At 45.1% G+C, this 25494-nt stretch overlaps 1 protein-coding gene across 1 annotated transcript in view; it reads right to left on the bottom strand.

Annotated features, from left to right (window-relative positions):
• The window catches only part of RETREG1 (reticulophagy regulator 1), a 128010-nt gene extending 106362 nt beyond the window's left edge, over window positions 1-21648 (bottom strand). Inside the window, exon 1 of the mRNA XM_045863241.3 lies at window positions 21223-21648. Coding sequence (XP_045719197.2) covers window positions 21223-21536 — 314 coding nt within the window. The 5' untranslated portion in view covers window positions 21537-21648. The remainder of the gene's footprint in view (window positions 1-21222) is intronic.
• Between the last annotated feature and the right edge of the window lie 3846 nt (window positions 21649-25494).

Raw genomic sequence — 25494 nt, 5'->3', positions numbered from 1 at the left:
TTATGAACAAAAAGGATAATATTTAGTGTGTCCCATGTGTGAAACCCTAACCCTCACTTCTGGGTATAGCATAACCCACTTTGTCTTATGAAATGAAATGATGTCAACAGCAAAGATACAATTTTTTTGTCTTTAAGGAAAGGAAATCTATGGACAAAAGCACTGGAACCCTCCAATAATTATAAGGTGGGAATTAATCTGTAGTATTTGCTTTGTAACTTTTTTCAGCTAGAGATCCAAAAAGCGGGTTCTGTTTTCCTTTACTGAAATATATACAACCATAGACTTTGCCTAGACAGAGTCCTTTATGTATGCTGGCTTTATGTAATATTACAGTACCTCATATCACAGAAAAAGGGCTTCATAAGGCATAATGATTTATCCAACATTATTCAAAGTCCAGATTATCACATTTTGCTGGAAGATAGTTCTGTCATCTTCTTGAGAGTCAGCCATCTTCCCTAACATGACAAAATTCTGAATCTCAACTAAAGTTGGCTTTCATTTTTCCTGGACTTTTATATAGACTGTGTAAAAACAGTGTCTGAAGATGCTTTATGAAATTAAACTATGCACCATTAAGGGAAAAAGAAAAAGCTGCCAAAAACCATAATGCTCTGAATTGTAAGATGAAAATATCTCCCAATTTCAGATCTGTTTAAACATGCATATATATTGGAGAGAGGGAGATGTGTTTCTCAAAAGTCAATAAAATGTATGGTTTTAAATACTTTGGAAAGAAAGAGGGTGATCATGAAGTGAAGTAAGTAATGACTATTAATTTCAAATCGAAGACTAAATAAAACTGAGAAACCTTTTCTTCTAGAGAAGTATTTCTTTAGTTGTGATGACCAAAAAAGTGAATTAGAAGCAAGAGAGAAGAGAAAAATGAAGAAAAAAAAATAGATGAGAGAATTTCTACAGGGAGATGAGACATTTTGGAAGGCACCCATGGGCAGGGAAAAGTTGGTTCACAGCCATCAGAAAGAGCACACTGCCGTGGAGGAGGGAAACCGGCTGCCTCTAGTAGAAAAGGGTGGTGATAATCCAGGGAATTCAAGGAATGTGCCCAGGTCAGCAAGGCCTGGTGATGAAACACAAAGACAGTGGTGTGGAGCAGCAGGGAGTCTGTGTTCTTGAGCCCAGGGAATGGGAGAAGCCAAAGGCAAGGCTGGAGTGGAACCAAATTCATGTGAGGTCAAGGCAAAGTGAAATCAGGCCTGCTCTCCTCTGGCTTTAATGAAAAAAGCCATGAGCAAATCAACAAGGAGCACCCCAGGGGCAGTGCAATGGGTACCTTAGCTCCACCTAGTGTATGATATCTGCCAATCCATCTTGCCTTGCCCCTACTCGAGGTGGTCAGTGCTGCTCAGTAGAAGCAGGCTCTCCAGCAGGGTGGGTGAGTCAATCTCTGCAGCCCACTCCAGCTGAGTTACCAGCAAGCTACATACTAACTACCAGATTTGGCTATAGAAAGGAGCTAGAAGAAGAAAAGAGAGATCTGATGAAAGTCATGCACTGCAATGCAGCATCGCAGGGTTAAGAGGGAAGAAGGGAAGATCTCTCGAGGTGTTTCCCATTCAAACACTCTCTGAATCCATAACTCTAAACATAGAGGCTGTCCACATTATTGATCCAAATATCAAGCTCCTTCATAAATAAATCAATGCATATACTGGGTACAAGCATAGGGCAGGTAGGTGCTGAAGACGCTTCAAAGAAGAGTAGTTCTTAAGTGAGTGGGACACCCACTAATGAATTCAGTGAACCTTTGCGGGACCACCTAAGAAATGAACTGACGTGTAATGAGAACCTACCATGTGCTGGATATTGTCATTTCTCCATATCGTTTTATGCTCCTCAACAACCCAATGAAGTAAGATATATGGCAATATATTCATAAATAGAGTAGGCTGGAGCAATGTGTTTAAAACCATGCAGCCTATAAGTGAAAGAATTCGGTCTTATTGACTCCTGTTCACAAATTCTATTTACATGCCATTTATAGAGGCCCTTGGCATCTCACTTTAATCATGTTCTAGAGAGCAGAGTTGAAAGAACAATCGTCATATCAGCTCCTGCTTTTTAAATGCCCATTCAGGGGATGCCTGGCTGACTCAGTTGGAAGAACATATGACTCGTGATCTCGGGGTCATGAGCTTGAACCCCATGTTGGGTGTAGAGATTACATACATGCATACATACATAAACTTTTTTAAAAAAAAAATAACAAATGCCCATTAAGTTAAGGTCAACCACTCATCGGCTCATGTCCACATTCCATTCAAGAGCCCACCCCAATGTACCTGAACCCGTCCACAGTCCCAAAAGGAATCCAGCCACTCTGCAGTTCTAAGACTGATGGCATTACCACAGGTGCAACTGATCCTTTTGTTTCTCCATCTCCTTTACTCCAAAAACTCAAGGGCGCAAATAGCTGGACTTCAGCCCCATGTCTCCGTGTGGCCCCCACCCAGACTTGGTTCTGTTCTGTAGGTTGGCCTGGTTCTCCAGCCCATCTCCTGCACCCTCTCCTCTCCATCCTCACAGGAAGCCCCTGCCTGGGCTCTGCCTCCCTAGTTCCAACCAATCCCTTTTTGGGCAAATGAATCTTGATCAGACCCTAATAGCCTATTATAAGAATTTAATACTTCATCATTAGGGCACCCCCTTTTTACCCCCATAAGAGAAGACAACTAACACAGTGAACATTTCCATATCTTCTTAATGTGGAAAGAATCAATCAATAAAACACAGCAAGTGAGTAAAATAAGTGGACATTGCAGACGACCATCCCAAGCTCAGTTTGAGAGCCCAAGAGCCACCATAAGGAGATGAACAGCAATAATGAACTGAACCATCCCAACTTGTTAAAAGTGAAATTCTGGGTATGTCTCTTTGTTTTTAATGCTTCTCACTCTTTACCAAAAGGGAGCTATAAAATAGGAAGAACAAGAGAAACAGTGATGGGTAATGTTCTAGAAGCCACCTCCTCCCACACACAGTGTAAAGACTCACATGGGTGACCTAGAAGGTGTTACCTTTATAGGTGTGTCCATTCCCTGTCCCCTCAGTGTGCACACATGGGCAGTACACAGTGGTAGAAGCAACCCTAACAACTTTCTCTAATTAAACAAGGGAGACAAACCCTTAGCACAGCCCTCACCAAGCTCTACTGGAAAACATAAGTCTCTCCTGGTAATTCCACCAGAGATTCCCAGGGCCATAGTAACTCTCCAAACAAGACAGCCAGTCCCAATGCAGGGGAGAAGAATACAATAATATGTAACAAGGAAAGATGACAGTCTCTCATTAAGCTCCCCTCAGTGAGCGACTCAGTGTCTGTGTTTATAACATTTGATGTTAAACATGAGCAATAAAAGGAAACACCTTTGTTCAACCACAGACATAGTCAGCAAGCACCATGAGCCCGGAGTAGAACACAATCTACATTTTAATCATGAGCTTGCATTTCAATCGGATGACCCTTGAATGGGAGGGAAACTGTGCCTAGAAATGATAGAGATGCCCTCTGTGAGTCAATAACCCATCTTCTAAAAACCACCCCAACCGTGTAGTCAGGGACCTCAGAACTTCAAATTTGCCATGCCCAAAAGGAACTGGCTATTCTGATCCAGGAGAACATAAGTTCTTTAGCAAAAGGTGTCTGTTTTCAGAAGCCTGGCAAAGGCACAAGAATGAATCAAGACATCACCCTGTGGACCGTGGTCACACACAGTCAAGATGGTGCTGAAAAGTCATCTCCTGGGGAGCCTGCAATCAAATTAGTCCACTCCATGGCTCTTCCAGGGTAGTCTTTTCCGTTCATAGTACTCATCTTGATTTCTACTTGTGTATTTATTTGCTTGTTCATTTGTTTACCATCTGCCCTTCCTGACACCAAAGTGCAGGTTACATAGGAGAAGGGCCTACCTCTCCTGCTCGCTGGTGACACTCCAGCACTAGATTATTACCTGGCTGACAGCAGGTACTCAATATTTTTTTTGCATTGTTGCTCATTCGATATTTGCTGAATAAATAAGTCAATTAACATAATTAAGTAATCAGGCATGTAATTAATGTAATCATTAATCATGAATTCCCAAAAGCACACTATCATAACAGTAACAACTTGCCAACATTGAAAAAAAATGTATGGGAAGCATCAGAATTTCTTGACAATTTTTGAAGACCTTTTGGGGAGCAACCAATAACATGAATGGCCCTTGGATCTCTGCTTAGATCAATTTTTATTAATTTAAGGGAAGATGTGGCATCTTACAACCTACTGGAAATCACTGTGGCAATCCTATTATGCCACTGTGCCTAAGACCTGTTGCGATGATGTGGCTGCTCAGGTCAAAGAGGACAAAGAGAATGGTGCCTTGGCCAACTCACACATCCTCATATCCGGAGGAGGGGTAGCAGGTGTACCCCCCTCAAGCCCAGCAGACATACTTATAATGAAAGCCATACCAATGCCCAATATGGGCCCGGGCTTCTTACAAGGCATCTGGGAGTTCTAACTAGAAGCCAAAGATCAGCACTGACATTCTAGGGATTACAGCCCAAGACTGGTTCTTTTGCTAACAGTCACGCTCCTGAATGCCATAGGTACAGGCTCATAAGCCAAAAGACATGCACCTGTTTGCAGCAGGTAAACCCCCGACACAGCAGAGATTCATGGGCAGCACCAAAGGGAGGTGGCACATACACAGAATCCAGGGTTTTAATCATACATGACATCAATATTCAAACGTGGGGGCACCTGCGGGGCTCAGGCAGTTAAGCGCCCGACTCTTGATTTCAGTTCAGGTCATGATCTCAGGGTCGTGGGATCCAGCCCCATGTCGGGCTCTGTGTTCAGCACGGCATCTGCTTGAGATTCTCTCCCTCTGCCCCTCCCCCCACTTGTGCTCACATTCTCTCTCTAAAATAAGTCTTAAAAAAATATACAAACATGTCAGCTTTTCAGCTATATTTAGTGATATTATTTAAAGTGAAAAATTTTAATGAAAATGATCAGTATCCATTTTGATAAAGGAAAGCTAGTGTTCACTAATACTAGTGAATTAAAAAAAAAAAGCAATTTTAAATCATTTTCCATTTCCATTGGATTATATTTTAAAATCTATCCTAACACACAAAACTAGAGCTGAAGATGAAACTTTGTTGTTAAATATCTTTAACTATTTAGATATCATTTTTTTTTTAAAGATTTTATTTATTTACTTGAGTGAGAGAATGAGAGAGAGCAAGCACATGAGAGGGGGGAAGGTCAGAGGGAGAAACAGACTCTCTGCCGAGCAGGGAGCCCGATGCGGGACTCGATCCCGGGACTCCAGGATCATGACCTGAGCCGAAGGCAGTCGCTTAACCAACTGAGCCACCCAGGTGCCCTAGATATCATTTTTAAGAAAAAGTTGAAAATTTATTATACCATTTTCTCATAAACTACAGTAATAAAACTGTTTAAAGTATCTCACTAAAACTTTTTGATGTTATACACATCAATGCAGTTGTTTTGAATTTACTGAGAAGATATCTGGAAGTTAAATTTAAAAGGTAGACCAAGAAAATATGTATTCCTAAAAAGATGAATTTGTAGATGAAATAAGGTTACCATCCTATAGTCAACACCCCAGGATATACCCATTCAAGGTACAGGAACTCAACTGCAGAAAGAGTTTCTTATAATGTCCCTCCTCCAGCTTACGGGCCATTTCTTCCACATACAAAGATGGACTTGGGTTTTATGCACTTGTGAGCCACAGAGCCCCAGACAAGCGACCGACTGCCTTCTGACTCATGGTGGAATCTCCTTTCATACTCCCTAAACCATGCTGTTCTTTTTTTTTTTTTTTTTCTTATTTACTTATTTGTCAGAGAGAGAGAAAGAGAGAGCACACAAGCAGGGGGAGGGGCAGGCAGAGGGAGAAGCAGACTCCCCACTGAGCAGGGAGCCCCATGCGGGGCTCAATCCCAGGACCCTGGGATTATGACTTGAGCCAAAGGCAGACGCTTAACCAACTGAACCACCCAGGCGTCTCTCCCCTCATGCTGTTCTAAAGGACAACTCTGATCTTTATTTTACTTTTTTTTATTTCCCATGAAACCTTCAGTTTTTTAAAACACTGAGTGCATGCATGTTTTTTGTGAACAAACAGGAGAGCTTGAGGAGAAAAGGTCAGCAGCTCTTTTAGAGATTTTATTAATAACAACAACAAAAGCGCTTAAGTTGTGTTTGATAACTAACTATGATATTGATAACTATGAAAGTGACTCTATTTTGACAGGTCTTGTTATTGTTTTAGTAAACACAAGTATCAATTTGTAATTCAGGAACATAAAAATGTTTCTCTTTTGAATGGCAAATGTATTTTTACATGACAAGAATTCTTCTTACAAAAGGTTTTCCAGAATGGACTTACCCTCATCATTTGAAAGAAGTTGTGTTGCCATTAGTCAGATGTTTCAGGTAGAGGTAGTCAAATGCAAGCCATTACTACAGAGAGCGAGAGAAAGTCTCCTTTTGCCAAAAGTGATTTTTAACAGACTCTGGCTCATTTGATGGTGGGTGGGCAAGAAGGGAAGGTGAAGTCAGAAGCAAATGCCTGAGGCACACTGCTGGGAGTTTTTGAGGGTCCCTGCAAATCGTGGGGAGGTCGATCAATCACTTGCTCCAGATTCTCAAGCCCCCTAAAGACGTGGTTGGATCAACAGAGTATAACCTCCACGCTGACCTGCAAACTATCGTCAGTGATTTCCGCACTTGGGAGCATTATTATTTTGCTTCCTAGGTTTCATCATCCTCACTCTTTCAACATTCAGTGGCATGCAGTTTTGAGAAAAAGGGGTCAGGAGGCACTGATACGGGTCATGCTGCCACCAGCTCACTGTGGAGCCTTGGGACTCAGTTTCTTCATCTGTACAATGAGGTGATTAAACTAGAAAGGCTTTAGCTGCTAACAAAATAAATGACGTGGTTTACTAGGTCAGAGCTAGCTCAACGTGATCACAGACAGAAGCATCTTCTTTTAAATACCGAACACAGGTTAGTACTTCCAAAGAACCAGGGTCCTCGATGATTCCAACAGATTCGTTCCGTTCATTCTTTCGCTGAAATCAGTTACTCTGGATGCACATTGCTTTCAGTGCTACATAGCCCAGCATAACACAAGCAAAAGTGCCAGGGTGGCTTTTTGGAAGCTGACAAGCAGAAATTGGCACCTAGGTAGCGTTAAGCTCCAATCCAAATCTAAAATGCAAATCGCACTGATGCTTTCTCAACTCAGCACCTCCTGTCTGTGGCAGGTTAAGATACTTGTTTTGAGCTCTGTGCTGACAAGGTCAAGGCATGAATTCTCTCTGCCTTTTGTTTGGTTTAGGCGCAGTGTCTTTTAGGATCTTCTGTGTTCACTCAAAGCCAGGCCATGTGCCAGGCCTGACACCCAGCCCCCCCCAGGGTTCAGCTCAGCAAAGCCTACAGCATCCAGCCAGGAAAGACTCCCTGAACAACTCTGGCGGGGGCGGGGGGGGCACTCATGCTGTTTTCTGAGTGAATACCCTTGGGATGCACATAGAAGCCCTGTGTTCAACTCCATCCACCTAGAGAACAGACTACAAAAGTCATATGCCCCTTTTATACTGCAAGGAAATACTGGGTCCTTAAGGCACAAAAGCCAGAAAGAACTGCTTTAAGCTTGCCTGGAATACCTAAAGCATGAACAATAATAACACAGCAGCATGGTCTGTTCCCCGCTTACCTAAACACCAGAAATCATAAATCAAAAGCCAGACCAACTCTAGATCATCTATAAGAGGTGAGGCTTTGGAAAGGCATGCGTCTGCTCAAAAGCAACATTGGACACAAGCAAGCAGATGGGGACAGGCAATGCTTCCAAACTTTAAGGAGAAATTATTCCCAACCCAGAACTCTAAACCAAGCCAAACTAGCAATCAACTGGAAGGGTTGGGATCAAGATGTTTTCTGCATGCAAGTTCTCAAAACATGGGTTTCCTTTGTGCTCTCTCAAAGCTAGGGAATATGCTCTCTGGATAATGAAGAGTTCACCGAGAAAGAGTCTAGTAACAGAGAAAAAAACAAATGAACTCAAATTAACATCAGAAAATCTTAAGCTACAATTGGGGCACCTGGGTGGCTCAGTCGGTTAAGCATCTGTCTTCAGCTCAGGTCCTGAGATTGAGCCCCACATTGGGCTCCCTGCTCAGTGGGGAGCCTGCTTCTCCCTCTCCCTCTGCTGCTCCCCCTGCTTGTGCTCTCCTGCTCTCTCTCCCATTCTCCATCAAATAAATAAATAAAATCTTAAAAAAGAAAATCTTAAGCTACCATAAAAATTCTCAAGGAAAAATGGGAGCTCCCCCATTCAGGCTGCTAACTTTCCCCTGACCCCATTTTCATCATAGATCCAGTAACAGAGGCTCTACCACAGGCGAGAAGGTGATGGTGTGGATGTCCTCTGAGGACAGTAGGGACGAGACTAGACTGGGACAGGGGGGTGGGCGCTCCAGCAGGAATGGCTCCAGGGGAAAGGTAAAAAGGAGAGAGACTGAAGGGTCAGCCTGATGTTTGCCCTTTATCGAAGGGAGTTTTCTAGAAATGTTGGAGAGTTAAAATGATCAAATAGAAAAAACATGCTAAGAGTAACAGCAAAATAAAGTTAGACCAGGAAGGAACTGCAAATGGGGCATTCTCCTTAGCTCCTGTATGAACAATGCTTACGCAGTCAGTGACTGAGCCCCAAATTATGACATCATGAGAGTGGTTGGAGGAGGGAAGGGTGTATATGTGGGTCAGGGCGGGAGGGAAAAAATAATATCTCTGATAGCTAAGTCAAGAAATGGCGTTTAAAAAAATAAACTTGTAACTAAGTCTGGTGACAGTAATTAGACGTATTGTGGTGATCATTTTGCATTATATACCAATATCAAATCTTTATGTTGATTACCTGAAACCAATTGTTTGACATTATATATCAATTACACCTCAAAAAATTTCAAGAAATTGCTTATAATTGTCAAAAAGAAAAAAAAAAAAGGAATGGCATTTTGAGGATATTATTTAGAAAAGCCTAAAAACAGACCTAAAAAGCAGAAACAACAATAGTTGCTTTGAGAAACAGGACTGAGACCTGGGGAGAGGCAGGGCAAGAGACAGCTGTTTTTTATTAAAAGTCGGGTGGAATTAGTTGATCTGAGAGAGAGAGAAAGTCTGTTTGTGTGTACATAAAGAGAGACAGTGATTGCATTTCATGTGTAGGATTCTCAACATCATTTACTACATATTCTGTCACTGTAGGGTTTTTTCTTTGACCCAGGTGGTAGTCAACAAAGGTTTCCTAAGTTTCTAAGAATCAGAAAAATAAAATACCTTCAAATTGCGCCCGGCATCGTGGAAGACAGGCAGAGCCACAACTGAAATGAACAGGAAGCCCCAGGGGGAGGACTCCCAATACGAGGGCCCTGGGGCCCCGAATAGCTGCAGAGCACGATGGCTTTGCACACGAGCCAGGGGAGAAGCAGGGTGATCTGGGCTCTCCCGACTGCCTCTTGTGCTCCTCCCATAAAGGCACCGCCATCAGTGTCAGCCCCACCCCACCCAGGGTGCGGCAGAGTGCTCCTTAAAGACAAGACGTCATGTCCCAAACACCAAGCAAGATGTCACATCCCAAAGTACACGGGGTGGAGCCATCTGAGAACATGCAAGAGTCTGCTTGACATTTTACCTGTGGAGAAAGGGCCATCCCTGAGTCTAGAGGGCCCACCCAAAAGGGACCCGAAATAGGATGAAGCTGGACCATTTGGCATCTTGGACCGATGCACATCCAGTTTGGGTAATTAATGCCTAAAATGGAATACCGAGGTGGCAGAGTGGAGCTGTGGGTGAAGGCTGTGGTAGGTGCTGAAATTTTACTGGGAAAAAGAAATTCACTTCCTTCCCTACAGCAGACATACCCAGCTATGTGGGAGGCAGCTGATATTTTAATTTGAGAATTAACTTGTCCTAGAAGACAGACGGGATAAGCCGTATAAAATCTTGCCTCATTTTATGTAGTAATCTCCCCTTGCAGGAGAGTCTAGTTTATTGAGGGAAGAACATACAAGAAGCCTGGCTGGAATGGCAGCTCTGCATCTTGGGGCAAGCGACTCAAAAGCCCTGAGCATCAGTATCCCTCCTGCAAAACGGGGCTATGATCCCTTGCTGGGTGGGAGGAGAATTCAGTAAGACAGTAACTATACCCAGTGCCCAGCAGAGTCCAGTAAATGGTCGCTGTTAAAATCGATGACCACTGCAGGCACCATGAAGTGAAATCATGCAAGGCTACAACACTGTGCATCCAAATCTGTCCCGTGAAACCTGCCTTGTTACACAGTAGCCAGATCAGTTTATCTAGAAACCCAGTAAACCTGGGTGGTCACAGCAAGAGTGAGCTTTCTGCTTAACCTTTCACTGGAAAGGTTCGGTCAGCTGGCTGCCCCATGCGTGGCTCCTGCTCTTTCCCTGGTTCTAAGATTCCTTCTACCTGGACCATGCAAGTGGCCACACCAGGCCCAATGTGTTTCACTTAGGTACTACCCCCTTCGTTCCCAGACAGGAAGATTTCCTTCCCAAATACATGGAAATCTGCAGAGAACAAAAAGCACTCTAGAGAACATTTCAGAAGAGTCTTTGATGATAGTGAAGCATTTTATGCTTCTAAAAGCATGTCTGTAATGACATATGGATACCATGGACACATTTGATCTCACTTCTTTAAGCAAATGGGAAATGCCCCTCAAAATATTGACTATTAAACTAATATAGACTAAAATGCACCTTGAAAAAAATTGGTCTATGAGGGCAAAGATGAAAATACAGGAACCTGATAAAAATGGATTTGCTGAAGAAATGGCTAAACATACATAAAGCCAAGAAAAAATTGTACCTGAGAGTTTTCCCCCCAGTCATGTGTGATTTCCTGCTCTCCTTCCCGGGAAAGCTGTAGCCAGCCTCCCCGTCCATCAATGCCTTCAACAGATCCTCCTCCTTCCTGGGAAAGCTGTAGCCAGCCCCCCAGGTCCCAGTGTCCTCTGGAGGACCCACCCAGAGGTCTCACAGCACCTGGAGAATGGCATGGAGGGGACAGGGGGAGGACTCTATAGGAAGGCAAATAGGAACAGCTTTAAAACGCACCTTCTGACATTCAAATAGGTTATCTCAACGGGCGTGAAAGCTAGGCATTAGCGTGAATCTTGGCCAAGTCGGGAGCTAGCCAAATCGCAAAGTGGCCAGGAGGACATGGCTGGGAGGACGGAACTGAGAATCCGTCCCTTCTGCTAGGCCCTTGCAGACACTGCTCTCACCAAGGCCAGGAAGGAGCACTTGCACGTGGAATGCTTGCTGACGCCCTAGAGAGTTAGTTGACCTGGCTTCTCCCCGGCACCTCCCTCTGGGACCCACCATGCTCCAACGCTCCTGCAAAGGGGGCTTTTTGGGGGCACCCACCTTGGTAATGACAGTTTCCTCAACATTGTCCTCCAGGCCCTCCTCTTGTTACCCAGTCAGTGCTCCCCCGGGCATTTCCCAACCGCCCACACCTGCACCCCCAGATACCCAAGTCTGTACTGCAACCATCTGTCCCCTGAACATCATCAGCCCATGGACCTAACCCGGCAGGGACTTACTCGGACAACTACTTGGTGGCCCACAGGCACTTCAACCTCCCTGACGATTGGACAGGTCACCCTCCTTCCGCATGGCCCCAACCTGCTGAACCTCAGGGACCCTCACCTGGTTAATGCAGTGCAGAAAGAGAGGAGGGGCTCCTCGTAGACCCTCCACCTCTTTCTTCCCACCCCCCAAGTCATTTGAGACTCCCGATTTTACCTCAAGTCCCCCCCGAATCCATCTCCTCTTCCCCACCCCCACTGCCTCTCTTTACCACCCCCATGCTCCTGCGATGCTCCTAAGTGGTCTCTGGTCCCAGGCTCTCACTCCCCTCCTTCATCCGGGGGCGGGGCAGGGGGGGCGAGAAAAAAGCGAAAAAGCAGAATTTGGCACAGCGGCTGCGTGGGCTTCTGGGCTAACCTAACGGTGCCTCCCCCTTGCTCACCCAGCTGCAGCCGCGCTGTGCTCCTCGCGATGCCCTTCACACCCAAGCCTCCTCCACTCAGGGCCTCTGCACACACCATTTCCTCTGGCACATTCCACCACAGAGGGAGCTGCATGGACCATTCCCCAGCTCGATCTTCAGGTGTCTGTTCAAGGTCACTCCCTGAGATGCCAGCAATGACCACTTCAGCAAAGTAGCACCTCCTTGCCACTCCCTGTCTCCTGTCCGGCTTGTTTCCTCCAGAGCATCCAGCTGCTTCTAGCCTTTTGTGTATTTGTTTGTTGTCTTTCTTCTGCCATTTCCACCACTGGAATACGAGCTCCATGAAAAAAGGGATCCTATATACACATTTTGTGTCCACTGTTACATCTCTAGCACCTAAAACAACATTGGTAGACACTCAATAAATATTTGTTGAATTTTCCTGAATGGAGGCTTCAGAAGGAAGGGTCTAACACAATGCTATTTATATTGGGTGATAGATGGAAACTGCTGTGTTGATGTAGTCCAAATTCCTTTGCACAGCCCAATGGTAACCCCTTCATAAATTGGCCCCAACGTTTCTCTTTTCAACCTCACCTCTGGATATTCCCTGGAGCACATAAAACAACTCTCCCCCTCCCCTCCTCCTTTTCTGTCTCTTCATCCATCTGTAGAAGCGAGTTATGTATGAGTGCTACTGTTCAAGCTTCCATGAATTAACTGAGTACCTAGTACATAAACCGCTACTCAATATGTATTAGCTCTCTTTGACTCTTCACATACTGATCGTCTTGTCTCCTGCCCAGTCCCCATAGGCTCTTGTCTGTTATCTAAGGAAATTCTATTGCTTCTTCCTGGCCCATGTGTGATAATTTAGTGTGCACAGCATAGCCTTGCATTAGAATTATTTGCTTACTAATCTGTTTCTATCACCAGGAATCAGAATGTCTTTGTCATCACTGTATTCCCAGCAGCTAGTAATAATGATACACCTCATTTATTTGTACTCATTTGAATCCATCCAGCAATTTAAAAACAGTCATGCACAACAGGATAAAATGAAAAAAAAGTAAGAAAAAGAAGCTGAGGTAAAGTTATTATCCAAATAACATAATCAAAATTGTGCAAAATCACTAAAGAAGAGCTTTGTAGTTATTAGAGAGGAAAACCTGATGGGTTTCTAGAATGAGAATTAATCTGGTAAAAACAACCCTGTCTTTTAGGTCCTCAACCAGAAGTTCCTGGTGCTAAGATACTGAGGTCTGAGAGAACAGCTTTACATGGGAACTCATGAAAGAGACACTGTGTCTAATAATAGGCACATGAGACCACTGCTCAAGAAATGTCTGCTAAATGCTGAATACAAAAAAGTCCATAACTATTTTCAGTGAACTGTAGCCTTTCTGTTTCGCAAGACTTTTCTTAACTAGCCCCACCCTATTCAGGCGGGGGGAATATCCTCTAGTCCAGCTCAGTTCACCAAACCTTTTGAATATCTTACAGTGTTTCAGATCCCATGCTGGTTCCAGGCATCCAAGAATAATAACTTCTATTCCACGCTCTCCAGAATGTACCCTCAGCATGAGGCAGGTGAGTCTCCCCATGCTGACAAAATCTGGCTCTTACCCCCATTTATTCCTGGGTTTGTCCCTCATTGTTAATCTTGCTTTTACAATTATATCTTCTCTTTTAGGTCTATACGATTGTTAATTCACACAGAGCTTTCATTAACTATTCCAGCCCTCCTGATCTCCACTATTCCAAAATTGTAAGGCTCTAGGGACTGTGGCATACAATTTAGAATTGTGGCGTACTGTTTCAATCAGTTTGCTGAACCAGCCATGCCTCATAAACCAGAGCGTAAGCCCTCAGAGCCAAGGACAGACCTGGGGCTTCTGGTATACCCTCTAGGCCCAGCACCATGTGGGCCTGGAGCAGACGCTCATCTACAGCTGCTGATTGCCCAGTTGGAGCAGAGATAAGGTGAGGAACATGGACTAGACTAGCTATCAAGCTAAAAAAAAAATCCTTCCTAATGCAGAAGCAACATTCTTCCAACATAATTATTTTTGCACTATGCTGAAATCATTAAGTATAATTCTATAATGCTGCAAAATGTAAGCCCTAATCATTGGCTGCCATAATCTATCTTCTCTTTAGAGTGACACAGTAAAACAAAACAACAAAACAACACTAAATTTGTGGAGAGAGGGCATGGCTTCATGACCCAGCCCTGTGACTATGGTCTAGCCCTGTGCTACTCAATCTGGTAGCCACGAGCCACATGTGGCTATTTAAATTTAACTTTAAATAAAATTTAAAATACAGTTCCTGTGTCAGACTAGCCACATTTCACATGCTCAACAGCCACAAGAGGCTACCATACCAGATAGTACAAATGTAGACTATTTCCATCACTGCACATATTCTATTGAATGGTACAGGTCAATGTCATCCTTTGATAATTTGATTGAACTCCTACAAGCCTCAGTTTCCTCTTGTGTAAAAAGGGAATAACTGCTTTACTGAGTTGCTGTAAGATTTAAATAAGGTGCTGAATATGAATGTCCTTAGTAATTTTAGTATAGCTTGACAAACTATAATTGTATAGTTATATATATATATATATATGGCTTTAAGTATATATATAAAATAAGAGTCTAACAACTGTCAATAATAGCGTCTGTCAAAGGGAGTTACTTTCAATTAGAGTAAAATTCTATTTCAGGCTATGTGAATGCTGTCCAGGAGGAGGGGGGAGAGTACACACTGGTGAGACCATCTAAGGAATGCTGCATTCAGGAGGAATACAGATAAACTGAAGCAAGTCCGGAAGAGTCTGGAAAACAGTGAGGGAAGAAGCCCAGGAGTTCTCAACTGGGGGAAAAGGATGCAGCAGGAGCAAGAAGAAAATGCATCTTGAAACAAAGGATTGTCCTAGAAAGGGGGTGTGGATCTTGGGCAGCTGCCGAGATAATCAAGAGGTGGGCTTAACTCATTGTAGGAAAATATTTACTATTTCATTGTCACCAATGAAAATGCTGCCTTATGGAGAACTGGGTTTGTGATCCCAGAAAGTGTGATCAAATGCAGTGGTTCTTAAACTTGTGTGTGTATTGAGTTACCCAGGGAGCTGGAGAAAATTCAGATGCTTTGGTCCCACCTCCAGGGATCTCGGTACAGTAGGCGTGGTGGAGTGGAGCCCATGATCTTTGTCTCTAACAAGTGCCCAGGTGGTGCCCTTGACCGTGCTGGTCAGAGACCACTCTCTGAGGGCCACTATTCCAATGCAAGCTGGAAGAACCCATCAGTGGCAGTATGGTGGGGGCTCTTGAAACCAAGTGAGAGTTGGACTTTGCAACCTTCCAAACCAGCTCTTGAGGACGGTGCAGCAAGGACTCCCGGTGGGTCCTGGGCATGGCAGACGGCACAGATGCCCAGAAGGCAGAGTCCCACGGGTCTCTTCAGGTACACCCTTGTGTAGTCACCTCAAGCCAACCACTTTCTTGCAGTTTTATTATTTACACAAATGGTGGGGAATGTCATCGTGCAACGCTACATGCCCTGAAGGAAACAGCCTATGCTAAGACTGTTCTGTAGGCCATGGTCTCTAACTGCAGGTTCAAAACTAAATCACACCAGAGTGGCTTTCTAGGCTGCGGGGGGCAATCTGACCCGAGAGGGTGGCTGTATCATAAGGCATTCAATGTCAGTACTCTGACCAGCAAGGAGACCAAGAAGAGGGGCATTTGTCTCCATTGCTTGCCTATCTGAGACAACGGCCACGTGGCCAGACAAAACACAGGTCCGAGCTTGCCACTTCTCTCTCACCATAAACAGACATTTCACACAAAGATCTGTGCCTGAAGTTTTTAATAGTTTTATTCATAATGGCCAACCCTGAAAAGCAGCCAAATGAACATCATCTAGCAAATGGATAAACAAACTGTGGCATATCCCTTAAACGGCGTACTAGGTAACAATAAAAAGGAACAAACCATGGATATACACAACAGGGATGAATCTCAAAACTTTATGCTGAGTAAACAAAGCCAGACACAAAAGACATCATATTAATATGGTATCACTTATATGAAACTTTAGGGAAGACAGATCTAATCTATAGTGATGTAAAGCAGATTGATCCCCGGAGGTGAGTACTGACAGGTAAGGGACTCGAAGAAATCTTGTGGAGTGATGGAGTGTTCTAGATCTTGATTGCTGTATGGTTATACAAGAGCATATATTTGGCTGTACACTTGAAGTGTGTGCATTTTATTTTCAGTATACTGCAAGTTAATCCCTTAAAAACAAAAATAAATGGTGTTTTCTGCTTCATTGGGTCCATCCTATTTTATGTTGTGCTTAAAAGTGGTGTCCCTGATTGCATCTGAAAGGAAACTGGGTAGCCAGGGACAGGCGTGGGAAAGAGTTCTTCAAGCTGTTTACCCTTCTGTACTTTTAAACTTTTGAACTGTGAGGCGGTATTAGCGATTTCTTAAAATAAGTAAAATTTAAAAAGAAAAAGAATTTTAAAAACATGTTCTTTGTTGGTAAGATGAAAAAGACACAGCCCTAAGACTATTGGGCCATTGCTCAATCTATTTCAGGTTGTGGAAATCCTGCTACTTGAGACAGGCACTATCTGTGGTCTGTGTTTTATCAAATTCCTTGGAGCTATGAGTGAATGCCATTTTTTTAGTATTATTTAGTATTCCAGCATTCTTCATAAAATATATCATAGATAAGAACACATACAGACAGACACAGAGTTTTAAAATAATCAGAACTTGAATGTCATGTAACTATCACCAGAGCCAAAAAACAGAACACTGCCTACACCCCAGAACTTTCTATGTGCCTCTCTGTGGTCATACCTTCTCACTCCTCCCAGAGATAAACACTTTCTTGATTTTAGGGACAAGAATGTCTTTCTAGGGGTGCCTGGGTGGCTGTCAGTTAAGCGTCTGACTCTTGATTTTGGCTCAGGTCATGATCGAGGCCCATGTGGGGCTCTACACTGAACGTAGAGCCTGCTTAGGATTCTCTCTCTCCCTCTCCTTCTGCCCCTCCCCCACCTTTCTCCCCCTCTCTTAAAAAAAAAAAAAAAGAAGTCTTTCTAATCTCCCATGTCTATAGCCCTAATTGATACCGTTTAATGTGTTCGAAAACTTTTAAAAAACTGGCTCATTCTACACATATTGTGTGTTTTGCCCAAAGTTACATTTGTAAAATTCATCTGTTTGTACAATTCATTGTTGCCTATAGCTGCAGTTTATTTTCACTGTGATATAGTATTTTTTTAAAGATTTTATTTATTTGAGAGAGAGAGAGAGAGCACGAGCTGGGGGAGGGGCAGAGAGAGAGGGAGAAGCAGACTCCCCACGGAGCAGGGAACCGCACACCAGGCTCAATCCCAGGACCCTGAGATCGTGATCTGAGCCGAAGGCAGACACCCAACCAACTGAGCCACCCAGGTGCCCTTCACTGTGATACAGTATTTTATGGTAGGAATGCATGTACCACAATTTACTTACCCATTAAAAGATTCATGGACACTTTGACATTTTTTTGTCCCCACTGCCCATAAAAAACAAGTCCAAACACATGGTCTGACATTCAAGGCGACCACACTGTCCCCAACTATGTGTCCAAAACACCTAGCCAGTCTCCTCTTCCTATTTTTCTCTACCAACCACTATCTGACTGCACCTGTTCAGTATATTGGTCAAAATATTAAGAACAATGTCTAGGGCTGGAATGCTGTTGACCTTATATTAGATCTACCCAAATCGTCCTGTCCACCCAGGTCTTGTTCAAGCACAATCACCTTAGGAAGACCCCACGATCTCTTCCAGCCACTATGCTGTCACTCCCCCAAAACTCCATCAAATGAATGATGCTTTCTCTGTTTCTTCCACCACACCTGCTTCATGCGGCCTTATGTTATACCCATTTGTTATGGCTGTGTCTCAGATTTTGTGCTTCTATGCACAACACTAAAATCTTGCTGATAAAGGACAGGTGAAAAATGTTAGAGCTTTTGAACCCCAACTCAAAGTCTTGAAAGCTACTGCTGGGATCAGGTACTAAATCATTCAAAAAAGGTTTAAAAAGTTAATTTCCACAAAAATGCAGTAACACCAATTAAAGATAAATCATCATCACTTTTGCTTGAGACAAGATTTGGGTTCCTTATATTTTTAACATTGATCATTTTTTCTCATTAAAAAAATACAGTTTTAGAGTCCCTGGGACAGAGAATGCTAGAGTGTCGCATAATTTAAGATCACTTGATAAGAAGCACATTATTTAAAGAAAATGATGACCTTGAAAATCATTTTAACCCCAAAAGCAAGAGAGGGGGATAAAACACCAAAATTTTAATGAAATTAATAAATGGATCAGAAATTACAACTAGTAAGTATTTCAGAATTTTAAAAGCAGGACTCTTATCCTTTTGTCAAAGAAAATACATGCATGGAATGTAGATACTGCAAAGAGGAGAAGAAATAAAACAGATAAGCAGAAAGTTATAGCTGGACTGAATGCCTGGCCATTGTTTGCCTCTCCATCAGACTCATTAAAAAAAAAAAAATGTATGGGGGCGCTCTGCTGGTTCAGTCAGTAGAGCGTGTGACTCTTGATCTCAGGGTCATGAGTTCAAACCGTACATTGGGCACAGAGCTTACTTTAAAAAAAAAAGAAAAGAGTTTAAAAAAATGGATGGAAGACATCACTCCAAAATAATACCAAATATGCCTTTCAATTATTTTATGCAAAAATCCTTCTTTAATGGATGTTATTAAAAATACATCACAGAAAAAATGTTTGTAATTTACATGACAGAAATTAGGCTAAAGTTGTTAATATAAAAAGAGTTCCTACAAATCAACAGGGAAAAAGCCCAATGGCACAACTAAAAACATGGACAAAGTTATTTATAAATAGATAATGCAAAGAAAATTATAGTGGCTCTTGAACTTAAGAAAAAATGCCCCAACCCAGAGAACTATAAATTAAAACCAAATTGGGATGCTCTTTTCACCTACCTGATAATGCAAGGTCAAAAAGTCTGGTAAAACACTGTTGGCAAGGGAATAGAGAAACAGGCAGTCATACACATTGCTGGCTGGAGTATAAATTTATAGACCGCCAAGGAAATTCTATAATGATATCCATCAAAATAACATGTGCACAGGGGCAGTTAAACACCCAACTCTTGATTTCAGCTCAGGTCATGATCTCAGGGTCTTAGGATTGAGCTTGGGATGAAGGCTCCCTGCTCAGTGGGGAGCCTGCTTGGGGATTTTCTCTCCCCCTCTCCTCTGCCCCTCCCCCTGCTCACATGCGCTCCATCTGTCTCTCAAATAAATAAATCTTAAAAAAAATTACACATGCACATTCTCTTGGACCCAGTAATTCCACTTCTGGGAAACTATCCTACAGAAATGCTTTCATATATGCAAAAATAATGCATGTCCAAGGCCATTAGCTAGAACACTCAAATAGCAGAAGTTTAGAAAATATCTTAGTCCATCAGTAGGAGAAAGGTTAAATAATTTTTGACATCCTTATGATGGAATTCTATGCAACTGAAAAAGATCAAGGAAGTGATCGCCAAGACATACAAGAAGAGGAATAACCCAAATAGTATCCTACAATTTGCATAGAATATTGCCTATTTTTAAAAATATGCACAGTCTGGAACAATACAGAGGAAACTGGTGACATTGGTTGTCTCTGGGAGAAGACCGCATGGCCAGAGACAGGCATGGGAAAGAGATCTCCGAAATGTGTATCATTTTTTTACCTTTAAACGTTTGAACTCTGAGGCTATTAACTGTTTTTCAAGTAAACACAATTTAAAATTAAGAGAATTTTAAAAACATGTCCCTCACTGGTAAAATGAGGAAAAAACAGTCCTAAGATTATTGTACTGTGGCTTGATCTAGTACAATGCAATATATCCTCCTTATCTGAGGGCTCACATAACTTCAGAACAGGATAAAGAAATTTGGAATAAACACTAGAAACACATACAGCTAAAATATCCAAAATAAATTCACATTCAGCGACACTGACAAGATACAGCTCACTTTTAAAGAGAAATCAAGACTAGCACAGATCAGCAGAAAAATTTTCAAGTTGCTCCAGGTAGCCTAGAAAATAGCAAGCTGTATAGCAAGTTTTGCGTACTTTCTTACTTCCTAACTTTATGGTTAATAAGTCCATGTCCTGTAACAAGGTATCTCCTGCTGAACCCCTGCTTATTCTGCACTGTGGGGATCATGCTTATTATGAGGACACAGTTGCAAAAAAGAAGCTTTTCTTTACCCTCCATCAGACTCCTAACAGATGACAGGGCACGTCCTTGAATGAAGGAGCCACTTTCCCTGCCCTTACTGGTGAGGAAGCTTTTTGGAGAGACAAACCTGTTGATCAGGGGCTTTTCAGAGAACATTCCTGTAGATTCTATCTTGTACTTCACCTGAAAGTATGACTGTTTATCACACTGTGCACACATCTGGGGGGGGGGGCGGGCAGCGGGGCGATGTACATAATCCACCTGTTTGCCTCCTGGTGAGAAACCAGGGAGTAAAGACAGTAAACCTAACCCTCCAGGGAATGGAAAAACAAATCATTCAGTGCCCATCTCAGGTGGCTGATGAAGGCGGCGCAGTCCTGAGCGTGTACCTAAGCTGGTCCAGATGTCTGCTCGGGGTGAAAGAGCGAATACAAGTACAAGTACGTTTGCACTGGCATGATTTGGGGAAGCAGGTCAAGGCCTGTGAGTTTTCGAAATCAAAAGCCAAAGTTTCCAAGCACGCTGGGCACACCTGTAAGTACAGGTGCATGCGGATCAGCCGACCACCTCCCATGCCAGGCTGTATACGCACACGGAGGATAGCAACCGTTCACTGGGAAGTGTTTCTGGAGGAAAGTTGAAGTGCGCGTCTACCTGTTCGAGAAAGGTGGCCCAGAAAGTGGGGTAGGGCTGACACTTCCTCCGCGGGGTTCAGGGTGCACCCCCCCCCACCGGGCCCGGGGCGAGCCCTCCGCCCGCTCCTGGGCGCCGCAAGGTCACCTGCCCTCCTGGGCGTCCCCACCCACCCCGAGCTCTCACCAGAATAGCAGGTTGGCCGCGACGAAGCCGAGCAGGCTGCGCAGCGGCCTCTTCCAGCTCAGGAGCTCGTCCGCGCGGCAGCCCAACCACAGCACGGGCTCCCCCAGCAGCCAGGTCACGGCGGCGGCCACCCCGCCGGCGGCCTCCTCCACCTGCCGCCCCGCGCTGGCCGCCACCGCTCCTTTCTCCTGCGCTTCCTCCCCCTGCTCCTCGGGGGGGGCCCGGGGCGGCGGCGGCGGCCGCAGCGCCTGCTCCCCGACCGCCGGCGCCGGGCATCCCTCGGCGGCGTGCTCCGGAGGCGCGGGGCTCGCCATCTTCAGCCGCGCTTGCAGGCGGGGACGGGCACGCGCGCGGCGCGCCTCGCTGTCGGCGCCGAGAGGGCGGCGGGTCCCCGCGCGGGGCGCGCACCGCGGGGCGCTGGCGGCCGGGTGCCTTGTGACGTCAGCCCCCGCGGCGGCGGCGGCGGCGGCGGCGGCGGCGGCAGGGGCGCCTCCCGGGGGAAGTGGGTGCGGCCAAGTCCGCGCAGGGGCGGGGCGCTGGGCGCCGCGGGGCTGGGCGGCGTCCCGGGGAGCGCGCGCCCCCTCGCTGGCGGCGCCCGGAACCCGGCCAAGTCACCCGCACGTCTTCACTTTCGGGGGCTCGGGCCCCCGCTCGCCCAGACGCCCCTTCCGCTGGCAGCGGGTTTGAGCCCCGCGCCCTGGCGGGGGCCGCCTGTACAACCACAGCAGAGGTCTTTCGTCCTCTGGAAGTAACGTGATGCTATAAATGCTGGATTGAGAAACGAAGGGAACAAAAGCAAAAACAAAAACGTTTGAGTCCATTCAGGAGCGTCAGGCCGCAGCGATGGGGGAGGGCGCTCCCCCCCCCGACCTGTGGGCAGAGTTAGCGGGCTCCCGAACGCACGCTGGTCTGCGGGAGGTGCAGGTGAGCGGGAGCTGAGGAGCCAGATCCCTGCGGAGACCCGACGCTTGGCGCGTGTCACGTAAGGTTTGGCAAGCCTTGACCACGGTCACTTCTGAGTCACTCTGGTCTCCGTGTCTCAGCAGCCATCAGGACATGGGTAAGGCGTCCGGGAGGGGGGTGACAGGGACTCCTGAGACCGCCCACACCGGCCCTGGTATTTCTGGGGGAGCGTGAGGGGGGAGGGAAGAAGGATAATTGCTATGCTCACTTTTCACTATTTGCATTTTTAAAAAATGATCTAGTCTTTAATCCCCCTGTTCTTAACTTTTCTCTAGAATAAAATGCCCCTGTCCCCACCCCGGGCATTCTACCTGCAAGGAATTGGGCTTCTTATATCCTCTTGGCTTTCATACTGGCAACCAGCCAGCTTTCACAAGATGGATGGGGCTCATTCCCAGAGCAATTAAAGCCTGTTGTTCCAAAGGAGCCTCTGGGCAATGCCCTGTAATGCTCACCTGGGTGGTCATTGTATGTTTATACCTCTGTGTATCGTTGATGTGTACATTGCAGCCGTGTGCACTTGGCTGTATGTATGATATATCTCAAGAGGGTATATTCCGAGAGTTCACTCGAGGGTTTCTTGAACACCTACTGTGCGCCCAGATGCTTTGCCAAGCCCAGTGGATATGGCTTGCACCCACGGGAAGCTCCCAGGCCAAGGAAGGGCTAATTACAACGTGATAACTGCTGGCATGGAAATAATTGCTCTATGCTAAGAGTCTTAACTTAAATCACCCAAATTAGGGAAAGAGTGGAAGAGTCAGGTTTCAGGAGGCTTTTTGTAATAATGGTAACTGGTCTGAATTGTGAGGAGGAGGGAAGTAAAGTGGTGGTTGGAGGAGGGGCAATAATTTCTGTTGGGAGATCAACATGAGAGAAGGTGTGGAGTTACACACGGGGATGCACAGTTCCTTATGTGTATTTGCAGCAGACCGCCAAGGCCCTGAATGATCCACTAGCCGTACAGAGTTCGGGGGTTTTCCTGAAGGCAGTGTCCGACGTGCCCCCAGGAGAATCTGACCACCTGATAGAAAGTGGCCAGGGAGGCAATGAAAAAGCACGTGGAAACAATTCAGGTATTTTTTTCCACAAAATAGACTCTCTTTTCCCAGGTGTTTGTTCCCTCCCTTGCCCCTACTGCAGAAGCTTCTGAAAGGTAAAAAGGGCTTTACTTTGTCATCTGGCCTTTGTTTAGGATTGGACACAGCCCCCAGGGGTACGATATTCTACCATTTTCACTAGACTCTGCAGCTGGAGGGGAGAATGCAGGGCAGAGGAGATGAGGAACCAGGTCATCCCGATTGTCCAAACCAATGTGCATGTGCTTCTAGAAACATGTTCATAAGATTCTTCATGTTCCTTCCTCTCCTGAATTCTAATTATTGTCCTCAGGGTCTGTGGAAGTAGTAAAAGGTGTGGACAAGAAGACCCATAAAAGCTAAACTTGAGTTGCTACATGTGGTTTGCAACGCTTTTTATCTCTATTTAAGAGAGATTATCTCTTATCTTTTATCCCTACCCATAGCTATGTGAGTCCACTCACCTTTCTCTTCCAAAAGTAGCTAGTAAGCTTGTAATAGGAGAAAAAATGATGAATAAATCTCACTCCAGAAGGCCACATGGACAACATCAAGCTAAGCCTTAGAATGAGATGGAAATACCCCAATAGTGCTTTTATTTTCCTTAAATAGGTTTTTTTTTTAAGATTTTATTTATTTGAGAGAGAGAGAGTAAGAAACAGCATGAGAGGGGAGAGGGTCAGAGGGAGAAACAGGCTCCCCGCTGAGCTGGGAGCCCTATGTGGGACTCCATCCCAGGACTCCGGGATCATGACCTGAGCAGAAGGCAGTTGCTTAACCAACTGAGCCACCCAGGCACCCCATTAAATAGGTTTTCTATTAGAATCCTACAGTAGGTCCATGACTCCCACATGAAAGGAGTTGTGTACACATATTGTATTATTTATTAGTCCCTCACATAGATGTTTTTGTGCTGATAATTTTATTGAAGCAATTTTTACCTTCCTGTTCTCACCATATCTTCTACTCCTTATTCCTAATTTCCCCTCATTTCCTTGTCACTGAGCCAAGAGAACTAGATAGTTCACTAAGCCCAGATAAACAGGAACATCGCAACACGCAGGAGATGGAAAAGAAGATCAGACCCTGTTTCCAAGGCCCAGCTTGTAGAAGGAATTGGTTATTTCTGCTTTGGGTTGACTGTTGTGCTTGCGAGAATTGGAATGTCCAAACTAGTCTCCATTTGAGAAGCACTGTGTCAGGGTGGTGCTTACCAGAGATGAACAACCTCGCACCTAGATGGTGGCCATCCATACACTAGTTGGGGCACCCAGTTTAGGGATCACTCCCTGATATTACACGAAAGAGGTTGTCAAGGCTTCAGAATGGTTAAAGAGAACGAGGTCATATGACAACAAGAGTATATCCTGAAAAGGTACTCTTAATTTATCCCATGCGCGCACACACTCAGCAAGGATGACTGCAGAACATTAACTTCCAACCCCTTCCCACTGGGCTAGCGGTCACACCCAAGTCCGCAGACTAGCCACTGCGCTGGTCCTATGTTGGAGTTGATCGTCCGGAGGACGTGACTGCCAGTTGACCCATAAGCGGGACCTGGGCAACTGGAAGCTCCTTACCCGCTCCCCTGTTCTTGGAACGTCTGTTTTGTAGCCGTGGTTCCCACAGTGGGAGCCGTTTCAAGGATGCAGTCTTGAGAGAGTGAAGTGTTGTTGCTTATGGCCTCTGTATAAACTTTTAAGATTCTGGCCGGCAGGTGTGGAGATCTTGCCCAAGACAAGCCTCGTCTGTAAGTTCTCTTGCTTATTCAGCCTGCCACCTGCCACTCTGGAGTGGCCTGCCTCCTCCTCCTCCTTCAGTCTCTCCTTGCCCTCCCTGTAGGGTGGGGGTAGGTGAGGGGGTGTTCAGATTTCACCTGGGAAGCTGCCAAAGTTGTGAACCATCATCCTGGTCTGCAGCCTCTCCTTGTTTCCCCAACCCCCCACCATGGTCCTGGTTCTGTCTCATTGCAATTTTGTATCATTCCTTATTTCTTCGTTTATTGATCATTAAACATTCATTAAAGGCTGGCTGTGGGCTTACAGTAAGACAAACAAGGCTGCTTATTTCCCTCCTGGCGCTAGGTCATGGGCAAGGGAACCTGAAGGTGATCAGTGAAGGGAGTGGGGAGGCGTGGTATATGCAAGCCTGAAAGCAGGAGGGGAGTCAGCCTGGCCCAGGGAGCAAACCATGAGCAGTTCCGAGCCAGAGGACAGAGTGAGAGGAGCTG

The sequence above is a fragment of the Mirounga angustirostris genome, unplaced genomic scaffold (genome assembly GCF_029215605.1).
Source record: "Mirounga angustirostris isolate CCGP_5_RB_7025 unplaced genomic scaffold, mMirAng1.0.hap1 SCAF_7, whole genome shotgun sequence".
Classification (NCBI taxonomy): domain Eukaryota; kingdom Metazoa; phylum Chordata; class Mammalia; order Carnivora; family Phocidae; genus Mirounga; species Mirounga angustirostris.
Note: the sequence above shows the minus strand (reverse complement) of the source record. Positions and strands in the feature narration are given on the sequence as shown.